Source organism: Sapajus apella, unplaced genomic scaffold (genome assembly GCF_009761245.1).
Source record: "Sapajus apella isolate SASKATOON/1434 unplaced genomic scaffold, GSC_monkey_1.0 scaffold63, whole genome shotgun sequence".
Taxonomy (NCBI): domain Eukaryota; kingdom Metazoa; phylum Chordata; class Mammalia; order Primates; family Cebidae; genus Sapajus; species Sapajus apella.
The window spans coordinates 7,015,874-7,027,115 of NW_022437003.1; the positions used below are offsets into that span (position 1 = coordinate 7,015,874).

General features: G+C 42.1%; 1 protein-coding gene across 14 annotated transcripts in view; it reads left to right on the forward strand.

Annotated features, from left to right (window-relative positions):
• The window catches only part of KIF13A (kinesin family member 13A), a 225,525-nt gene continuing 214,283 nt past the window's right edge, over positions 1-11,242 (forward strand). For 13 of the 14 annotated variants that reach the window (XM_032247635.1, XM_032247644.1, XM_032247634.1 and 10 more), the window contains exons 1-2: positions 1-128; positions 395-485. In XM_032247635.1, the coding sequence (XP_032103526.1) occupies positions 74-128; positions 395-485 (146 nt within the window). In that variant the 5' untranslated portion in view covers positions 1-73. Of the gene's footprint in view, positions 129-394; positions 488-1,171; positions 1,180-3,733; positions 3,791-11,242 lie in introns of those variants that run through there. The other variant, XM_032247647.1, reaches the window with a different exon arrangement.

An 11,242-nucleotide genomic window follows, 5' to 3' on the forward strand; every position in this document is an offset into this window, starting at 1 on the left:
GCGGCGGCGCCGCGCGTGAGGGGCCGCCTCGGGCCGAGCGGGCGCGGCGAGCGGCTGGGCGAGCGCAGCCAACATGTCGGATACCAAGGTAAAAGTTGCCGTCCGGGTCCGGCCCATGAACCGACGAGGTGAGGAGCTTTCCGCTCGGTTTTATTTCTGCTCGGGCTGAGGGCGGGGGCAACTTCGGAAACTGCGGGGCCGGGGCGGCGAGAGCGCGGCCGGGGCCGGGGCCGGGGTCCGGAGTCCGGGGGCCCGGGGCGGAGGCGGTGTCCGCGCCGGCCGCGGTGCCCGGGGCGCCGTCTCCAGGCTCGGCCGCCTCCCGGGACGGAGCCCTGCGCGGGCTGGAGGCGCGGGTGCTGGACTTTGCAACGTCCCCGTCCCTCTGTGCTTTCAGAACTGGAACTGAACACCAAGTGCGTGGTGGAGATGGAAGGCAATCAGACGGTCCTGCACCCTCCTCCTTCGAACACCAAACAGGGAGAAAGGTGCGGCGGGTTCCGAGAGGGCGGCTGGGGAGGATCCAGCCTCGCGGGGTCCTGCAAGTTTGAGCCAGGAAAATGGGAGTGCTCGTTCCTATTGTTAGGAAGGCGGCTTCAAGTTTGTCGCCCGCTCCTGTTTGAAGCCGTTGCAAGTCCAAGTTCCTCTCCTCCCTCGCCCCCTTCCCCTCCATCTAGAGCGGCGGCAGGCAGGGCACCCTGGCCACGGCCAGCACCAGTCAGCTGAGACCTGGCGGGCTGCGAGGCACCCGGGAGGGAGAGGGCCGGACGGGACGCCAGAGGTGAATCGTCCAGCGGCCACATTTTACAGACGGGATAACTGAGGCCTGAGGCGCGCAGGGGGCCAGCCCACAACCTCATTGTTCGTGGAACCCAGTGCCCGAGATTCTTTTAATCACTGCAGCGTTTGTTTCCTTTGGCAGAATTGTTGAGGGACAGTGTGTGTAAAATGGGAGGAAGAAAATGAAGCGAAGAGTCTTGTATGCTGCAGACTCAGGCTGGACTAGTTAATATCTATTTTAGTTCCTGCTGCTGAGTTGAGATAATGCCTCAATGTAATGCGCGAATTTTGATTTTCAAGGAGACAAAAGTAGAGCCCTGAACTGTATAGACACTGAGGGATGTTCTAAAAGGGTCTGTATTTACTAGAAGGCAACATATTTGCATTTGAAAAGTGGTAACTGTTGGGTCCTTATTAATTCTGTTCTGTTCTATGCAGCAGTATGGGATAATGCCCCAAAATAATTTGAATATTTGGCATTTTTCTAGTAAGCCTCTGAGAAGAAATCGGTTGGAATTCATTCCGTGTAATAATGTAGTAGCTTGTAAATATCCGTATGTGAAAAAACGGGAGAGTTTACAAAATTAATTTTCATTGGAAATGAATGAGTTTCTGTTTCTAAGAATCACCTGTTGATCGATGGACTACAATTTAGTGAATTTCATTCTTTAGAGATTTTCATTGACGAGAGACTCTGAAGCAGGGTTAGTGACATTATTAGGCAATGCCTCCATTCTATAATGTGTGGTGTTCAAGCTCAGTTTTGTCAAATCTGGGGAAAGAAATCATGAGGAGGTAAGATTGGGGATTCTTTGCTTTTCGTGTTGAGCATAGCAATTTTTATCCAGTTTGCAAACATTCTGCTACCTTTAGCAGAGTCTGATGGTGATATTAAATAGCTCAGCTATATTTAAAACGTGTTTAACACTGAATGTCGTATTTATTGTACGTTACACTGAATGTTGTTTGGTAATGGATGTATTTTTAGATGCATTTATAGCAGTGTGGATAATTTATTTTATGGTGATAGTAAACTCCTTGAGTACATTAAATATTTACAGATTAGATTAGATGTCCATATCACCAACGAATGTTTTCCCCCCCTAAACTGGGTATTGTTATACTGTTTAGGGAAACAATTCTGTTGGGTCAGATTCTTGAAAGCCGTCTGGGGGAACAGGTAGAATGTTTTTAAGCTCCGGTTGTTGTAGCTCCTGCTTGTTTTCCTTGTTGGCACCTGCTCCTTGTCACTCCATAAGGAGTGCGACTGTTGGCTACTGTTTAGTGACATGAAGTGTTGTCATTCGTGAAGAGAAACAGATTTGATTTTGTGGAATTTGGATACAACCCGTAACTGTGGACAGTTGGTTCCAAATGCTAAGTAATCAGTTGATCATTTTTCAGGCTGAACCATGTTAGTTACTAATCGGGATGTTTTAGGTAAAGATTTGAAGGGTGACTTTAGGATCTGTTCATCTGCTTACTTAGTGGGATAGTCCCTCATCTGGAGCTATAAAAATAGCATTGAAATGTGGGTACTGTTGTGTTTTGACCTTCTGGCAGATCTAATTCTTCGAGTAGCAGATGAGCTTTCTATGGGACTCTGCCCTAGCACCGGTCATTTCATTTACAGACGAACTGAGGAGTCAACACAACCGTGCTCCTGGTACATTAGAATAACTGTCTTTGCACAGATGAAGACACCAAATGCATTTTTTTTTTTCGTTGTGCAGCTTGGTTTCACGTTTCTCCACAGACTTTTTCCTTAAAGTAACAGTGCCTTTAAAAATAGAAAATTTTTCCCTTGGGCTCTGGGCTGATTAACTGCAACAATGTTTCATGCTATGTTTGCAAGCATTTCTGTCATTGGTTTTTAGATAGTGCTCAGGGCAGAGCAAAGGTAAAGAGTAGAAGACGGAGAATGTTACTATGTTTCATATCTATAAGTCCAAGGTTTGAAGTGTAAGAGGTCTTTAAATGCGTACTGGCAAACCTGTGTCAAATTGGGGATTACTGTTTTTCTGAAAGTTGCAAGAAATTACCAATGAATTAACCATGGGTAGAAATTCAAAGTTAGTGGGTGAAAGTTTTCAGTCTTACGGGTAAAAACAAGTGAGAGTGCATTGATGTCCAGGGGAAGAAAACAGATGGTGTAGGCTTTCATCATTTCCCCATTTTACAAAACCAAAGCCAAGACTGTGTTGCTAGGACCAAAAGATCAGAGGACCTCTGAGGTTAAAGATGTTTGTTTCGGTGCTGAAATTCTAATATTGTAATACATTGCATGCATCCAGGTTAGTAGTTGATATGTATACTGATCCCCATTCTGAAACATTAAGACATGTGGATTTGTTTCTTAAAATACCATTGCATTGCTATCCAGGAGACATTTATGAAGTTCAGATCATTTTAGTACCATGCTTTGCATAGAGGATTCAGAGGTACTTGTGGATCCAGTACCTACACCAGAGTCACTCACCTTGGAGAGATGTGGGGAGAGAGAAGAAAAAATAGTTATAATACCATGTGGTAAATTACACTGGGGTATACTTTTGCCATTTCATGGACCACATAATTTTGAAATTCTCTATTTCCTCCTCTTTCTCTCCCTTGAGGCTGTGAGCTCCCTGAAGGCAGGTACTTTGTCCTACTTCTTTTTGTGCCTCTTGCTCCCGCATACTGCCTGGCATGTAGCAAGGGCTTAGCAAATGTGATGGGAACATTGAGGAGGGGCTGTGGATGCTACCCAAGGTCCTGGCAACCTGCCAAGACAGGTGCCGTTTGTGTGGTCTTATGGATGCTGAGGGTATAGGTTCACTTTTGCAAGATGAAGAGAGAGTCCTTTGCCAATGAAAGTGAAGGCATACCTGCCACACATTGCTTCAGGGTGATTGTATGTATGTGAGTGTGGGTGTGGAGTATGATTCAGAAGCAAGACATCTCTGGGCTGGGTGAGGTGGCTCACACCTGTAATCCCAGCACTTTGGGAGGCCAGGGCGGGCAGATCACTTGAGGCCAGGAGTTCGAGACCAGCCTGGCCAATATGGTGAAACCCTGTCTCTACTGAAAATAGAAATATTAGCTGAGTGTGGTGGTGTGTGCCTATAATACCAGCTGCTCTGGAGCCTAAGGCAGGAGAATTGCTTGAACCTTGGAGGTGGAGGTTGCCATGAACTGAGATCGTGCCACTGCACTCTAGCCTGGGCAACAGAGTGAGACTGCATCTCAAAAAAAAAAAGAGGCAAGACAGTTCTGGGGGTGGAGTGGGTGTGGGCGAAGGGATGGAGTGGGGTGAAGGGGGTGATGGAATGAGAATCCCTAACTTGCCAAAAAGGGTGACATACACAGTGAAACGTCTTTCTCTTCACCCCACTATCATCTCTACTTTGCCCATCACTTCACCTCTCTGAAAATGGGTAGCCACAGTCATTTATTTCTCATGCCTCTTTTTGAGATATGTATGTTCATTTTTAATATGCACAAATATATACACAAATAAGTATCTTACATATTTTAAGAAATATCTTTGATATCTTTTAATATCAGCATATTAATACTTACTCATTCTTTTTTACTTTCAGTGTGAATGGTGGTGGTTTTTAAAAATATAGATGCTTGGCTTATGGGTCCAATCCCCATGACTTTTAGGAAGTGATGCTATGCTGTGAAAAGAATATAGTGGAACTTGCTTTCTACAGAAGTTTTTGTTCTTAATTTTTTTATGTAAATGAATTGTAAGGTAAGACTCCAAAATAAAGTTTATATCTAGCCTACTGCATAAAAATAAAATGTTGGGCTAAATATGGGCTCTCAGTAGAAGAGCATCAACGTTTTTAGCCTCCTGTTCATTTTTTCCATATGGCAGAATGAACAATACACCTTGTAAATCATCTGAGGGAGGGTCAGTGGAAGAAAGATTCCTCTTAATCAACTTTGTAAATATTTCCTAGTATATTCACCAAGAGTTGAGTATACCTATCTGAACATCTGAAATCCAAAATGCTCCAAATTCCTGGGGGCCAGGTGCGGTGGCTCACACCTGTAATCCTAACACTTTGGGAGGCCAAGGCGGGTGGATCACCTGAGGTCAGGGATTCGAAACCAGCCTTGCCAACATGGTGAAACCCCATTTCTACTTAAAAAAAAAAAAAAAAGACACAGGCACACATCCATAATCCCAGCTACTCAGGAGGAGAATCACTTGAACCTGGGAAACGGAGGTTGCAGTGAGCCTAGATTACACCACTGCACTCCAGCCTGGGTGACAGAGTGAGGCGAGACCCTATCTCAAAAAAAAAACATAAAAACAAAGAAACTCTCAAATCCAAAACTTTTTTAGTACCAACATGACGTTCAAAGGAAACACTTGCTGGAATATTTTTTGGATTTTGGATTTTGGATTTTTCAATTAAGAATGCTCATTTGGTAAGTATATAATGCATATATTCCAAATTCAAGAAAAATTGAAAATCTGGAATCCAAAACACTTCTGGTCCCAAGCATTTTGGATAAGGGCTATTCGGTCTGTATATGTTGCAAGTTTTTATTTCCATGCTGGCTTCTTTGTCCATCCTAAAGACTTCTAGGATGGTACCTTGGCTCCAGTGTCTTTGTAGACCAGAGATGTAAATATTAGTGAAAGTCATACATAACTAGAAAGACAAGTCGCCTAAGAAGCAGTAATATTCCACATTATACAATCACCTGTGGGACTTTGAATTCTTTTTTCTGTGTTGTTATTCTTCAGTCTGCCCATATTACAGAGCTAATTGTAAGAAAGCAAAGAAACAGGCGCAGTGGCTTACCCCTGTAATCCCAGCACTTTGGGAGGCCGAGGCGGGTGGATCGCGAGGTTAGGAGATGAAGACCATCCTGGCCAACGTGGTGAAACCCCGTCTCTACTAAAAATACAAAAATTAGCTGGGTGTAATGGTGCATGCCTGTAGTCCCAGCTACTTGGGAGGCTGAGGCAGGAAAATTACTTGAACCTGTGAGGCAGAGTTTGCAGTGAGCCAAAATTGCGCCACTGCACTCCAGCCTGGCAACAGAGTGAGACTTCCTCAAAAGAAAAGAAAAGAGAGAGAAAGACAAAAACAAAAAGTAATTATAATACAGTGTAGTTTAGAGTGATGATTTTATATTATTTTGTTGACAGTCAACAGTTAAAAATACACTTTACGTTAAGAATCTGTATATGTGGGTAGGTATATTTTAAAGGTTCATGAAAAAAATAACTATATGCAATGTCTTTTCTATCCCCCATTAGAATTCATTTTTTAAAAAATGATGACGATGTCTTACTGAATTATTTCTCAACCCACTAATGAGTCACAAACTTATATTTTGAAAAACATAGATTTAGTGGGTAAAAGCTTGGACCCTGGTTTTTTTTTTTTAAACCAGTGTACACAGTTTAAAGTATGAAGTAGTTATATAATTTACGAGGCTTTGTTAAAAAAAAAAAAAAAAGAAAGAAGGAAAGAAAGAAAGAAAGAAAGTCCCCCTCTTCATTTTTTTCTCCAGAGGCAATCACTTTTAGTGGTTTTAGTTCATTATTTTGGAATTTCCCTCCCTACTTCTGAATAACATGCTGGTAGTGCTACTTTTTTATTTGGTCTGTTTGTTCTCTTTCTCTGATGTATTCTTACCTTACCCCCAAATTCTTCCCACCTGCTCCCTGTTTTCCCAATATAGTAATTTTGGTTGGATCTATATTTACTGTTGACATTATTTATGTGACTATACAGAACATTGTTGGCATTGAGCTGTGAATTGTTCAATTAATTCTTTTCTTGTCATACAAAACTTTTTGTTTTGCCTGGAGTTAATAATTGTTTCTTTTTTCCTCTTTTTTTATTTTGCTTCTTTTGCTACATGCATATTACTTCAACATCCAAACTCTCTGCCACTTGCCTGAATCTTTTTTCAAGACTTTCAAACATATCAGGTACTCTCTAGAGTTCCTCTTCTTAGAGACATTTCTCCTTGGCCCTTCTTACATGTTCTGTTGTGATCTGGCAGCCCTCTCTGCTTGGAGAAGTTGCCTTCCTGGGGTTTCCTGCACCATCATTCAGGGGATTTCCTTGACATCTCTTCTGTGTGGAATCTCCCGTTTTTCTATTTTCCTTCCCTTCTTGGTTTCCTGCCTCCATTTTGTAGAGCACATCCTTCAGTAGCTTCCTGAGAAAGCATGATTGCAAGGTGAAGTTTTTTGAAACTATGAAAAGTATCTCAATTCCACCTACTCATTTTATTGATAGTGTGGCTGTGCATCATATTCTACTTTAAAGACATTATTCCACTGTCTTTTATCTTTCAGTGCTTCTATTGAGAAGTTATTTGGGTTTCTAATCCTTTGGATGTGACCTAGTTTATTCCCCTCTGGAATCTGTTAGAATTTTTTTTTTCTTATTTTTGTGAAATCACAATAGTGGGCCTTTATGACCTAGAAACTCATGTCTTTCAGTTCTGGAAAAAAAAAATTACTGAATTAGTTCATTAATAAGACTTTTTCTTTGTTTCTCTCTCTCTCTCTCTCTCTCTCTCTCTCTCTCTCTCTCTCTGTCTCTCTCTCTCTTTCTGAAACACCTATTTGGACATGGAGTTTCCTGAACTGGTTCTCTGGTGGTTTTCTTTTTTCTTTTTACTTTTCACCTCTTGTCTTTTTGACCTACCTTTTGAGAAATTGCCTCCACTATATCTTACAAGGCTTACGTTTAATCCTTTTGTTTAATTTTTCTTTTCTGCTATCACATTTTAAATTTTCAAGAGCTCTTTTTTTAGTCTCCAATTTTTTTTTTTTTTTGTTTTTTTTTTTTTTGAGATGGAGTCTTCCTCTGTCACCCAGGTTGGAGTGCAATAGCATGATCTCTGCTCACCACAACTTCTGCCTCCTGGGTTCAAGTGATTCTCCTTCCTCAGCCTCCAGAGTAGCTGGGATTACACGTGCACACCACCAGGCCTGGCTAATTTTTTTGTATTTTTAGTAGAGATGGGGTTTCACCATGTTGGCCAGGCTGATCGCGAACTCCTGATCTCGTGATCTGTGCACCTCAGCCTCCCAAAGTGCTGGGATAACAGGTGTCAGCCACAGCACCTGGCTGTGATTTTTTTTTTTTAAGCATCTTATTCTTGTTTCTTGGTTGTGGTATCGTCTCTATCTGAGGACATTAATGATAATTTTCTCCATATAGTCTGCTTTTTGTTTTCTCCCTAAGGCACATTGTTTTGTTTGTTTTGGTGTCTTTTATGTTAAGGACATTTCTCAGATGTAACTGTATCTCAGATCAACTCTGGGGTTTCTTCTCAGCAAGGACTGTACATGATTTATCTTTGTGTTCCCAGTGCTTTGATTCAAGAATGCCCCATACTCCAAAAGCATTTTGTAAAGTCTCTTTGCAGTTACTATGATTATTAAAAGCTTTTGTCAAATTCCTTTTCTATTGAACTTTCAACAGTAAAAGCAATAATTTTCTTAAGAGCATAGATAAATGCTAGAACTGAAGGTAGTAACTACTGTAGACAACTCAGTTACCTACATTCATAAAGACAGTTTGTTAGTAAAAAAGCTGGATTTTTTTTTTTTTTAGATGGAGTCTCATTCTGTCCCTCAGGTTGGGGTGTAGTGGGGCAATCTTGGCTCATTGCAACCACTGTCCCCCAATCCTCGCCCCCCCACCTGCCGCCCCACCCCACAGTGGGACTACAGTGTAGCCTCCTGAATAGTTGGGACTACAGGTGTGGACCACCACACCTGGCTGATTTTTGTATTTTTAGTAGAGATGGGGTTTTGCTGTGTTGACCAGGCTGTTTTGAAACTGCTAGTGTCAAGTGGCCTCCTGGTCCACCCTCCTCACCCTCCCAAAGTGCTGGAATTACAGGTATCAGCCACCACACCTGGCTGGAAAATTTTTAAAACTCATACTTTTTGCATCACTGTTGCAAAAATTTTAGTGAAGAAATTGTTTTGTCCTCTTTAGAAAGGTGTATGTTTATTGCACTGGAGGAAAATGCCATATTTTTATATCTTTTATCTTCCATCTTTTCAGAATAGTACCAAAATGGCTAGTTTCCATAGTTAAGTAGGAGAGAGGACATGGCAAAAATGATTTTGTAACGGTAGTAGTAACAAGATGGTGGTATTCAAACTTGAATGTGCATCAGAATCACCTGGAAGGTCCCACCTGAATGGTTCTGTTTTGGTAGGCCTAGGATGGAGCTTGGGAATGTGCATTTCTTTTTTTTTTTTTTTTTTTTTTTTGGGGGGGGGTTTCTCTTTTTTCCGGTTTGGAGTGCAGTGATCTCAGTTCACTGCAACCTCTGCTTCCCAGATTCACGCAATTCTCCTACCTCAGCCTCCTGAGTAGCTGGGATTACAGGTACCTGCCACCATGCCTGGCTAATTTTTTTTTAGTGGAGATGGGGCTTCACCATGTTGGCCAGACTGTTCTCGAACTCTTTACCTCGAGTGATCTGCCTGCCTCTTCCTCCCAAAGTGCTGGGATTACAGGTGTGAGACACTGCACCCAGCCAGGAATGTGCATTTATAACAAGCTCCCAGGTGATGCTGATCGTGGTGGCTCAGGACCAACCTTTGAGAACTGCTAATCTTGACCAGCAGCACTGTCCAGTAGAATTTTCTGAGATGATGGAAATGTTCCATATCTTCACTGTCCAATATGGCAGACACTAGCCCTATGTGATCATTGAGCACTTGAAATGTGACTGGGATGATCAAGGAATTTAAATTGTATTTTCATTAATTTAAATTTAAATAGCTATATGTGGCTAGTGTATTAAACAGCATGGGTCTGGACTTTGGTTCTCAACCTTGGCTGCATCATAGAATTGCCTGGGGTGCTTTAAAAATAGATGCCTGTATCCTACCCCCAGAGATTCTCATTTAATTGGGCTGTAGTGCACCTTGGACACTAGGATTTTTTAAAAAAAATCTTCCCAGGTGTTTCAGTTACTATTATTGCTTAACAAACTACTCTAAAACTTAGTGGTCAAAAAAAAAAACCATTTTATTATACCTATAAATTCTGTAGGTTAGGGATCTGAACAGGACAAAGTAGATACTTGTCTTTGCTCCACAGTGTCTGAGGGTATAGCCATCCGAAGGTTAGACCAGGTTGAATGACCAAGACTGCTAATGCACATGGTTGACTGTTGATTCTCATGTGTGGCCAAGGTTGAAAACCACTGGTCTAGTGGGTTCCCAGCGTAAGGACTCTCTAAGTAGATGTATTTAATTAAAGCGCATCTTGCTATTTGTTTCTACTTGAATTACAGTAAAGGGAAAAGAATTACCTAACTTATCTAGATGCAAGGTACTTGCCTATCCTTCACCTGATACCAACTTGTTAGGAGGCACAGGTTCTTTTTCAGCTTTCTGGTTTGAGAGTTGTGGGCCCCAGTTCCCGGCTTCCAGTCCTATAATGATGTGGCATTTCCAGCAAAGCCACGGGAACCCTATCCATGCAGAGGCTCCAATCTGAGCTGTGGCGAAGCAGCATGGCATAGTGAACTGTGGGAAGTTGGGTGCTGTCTGCTTCTGCCACTGACTTGGTCTGGATCTTTGAGATAGCTGTTGATCCTTTTGCAGCTAAGTTTCTTCATCTGTAAAATTGAGGGCTGGATGAATCTGTAAAGGTTTTTTTCTTTAAGTCATAATGTTCAGATTTATCCTAACTGTACTTACATGCAGAGTTGAGTCAAATAGAGTAAGCAGGGAACATTTACAGGAGCTGAAATGGGTTGCATTTTAATTTACTATTTGCCGGAGTGTTAGGTGAACTGAAGAGGTCAGGATCACCATTCTTGGGAGGCTTGGTTTGCACGCAGTAACTATTGTGAGAATGGAAGGTGTCAAATGAAATAAGGCAGCTGCATGAAGTCTTTATCAGCTAGCTGAGAATCCTGGGTTCCTTGCAGGCATAATACATGCCTCCTTAATTGGCTTGGGCAGTAGCCTTTGCCTGTGTCTCCAGAACATTATAACAGAGTCATCTGAGTTGAATCTTTTAATTAGTCTTCATTTTATACAGTTGTGTTCTTTGTGGGACCCAGTGATTTTTTAAGCTGTTTTCTTAAAGGTACACAGCTGTTTTATGCAACAAGTATATATGTATGGGAGTGGAGAAATGACATTTATTGTTGGTTTAGAACTTCCTTGGGCATCATGTTTTGTTTCTGAGGGTTCTGTTACAACCCTACCAAACTCCAGTTAATCTCTAATATCTCCTGTCTTCCACTGCGGGATGAACTCAGGTTAGTCTGTGTCTCTGGCTTATGCCCTCTTCCCCTTTCTTTCAAAAGCAGAGTAGTTATTGATTCCATGGGGCCTCTTCAGGGTCTGATCTGTAGGTGTGATGAACTTGGCTACTGTTAGAAGAGGCTTGAGGGAAATGTCTGTTTGTAGTTCCCTAAGGGGAAAAAGTTTGGAGCCTTGTTTTTTTTTTTT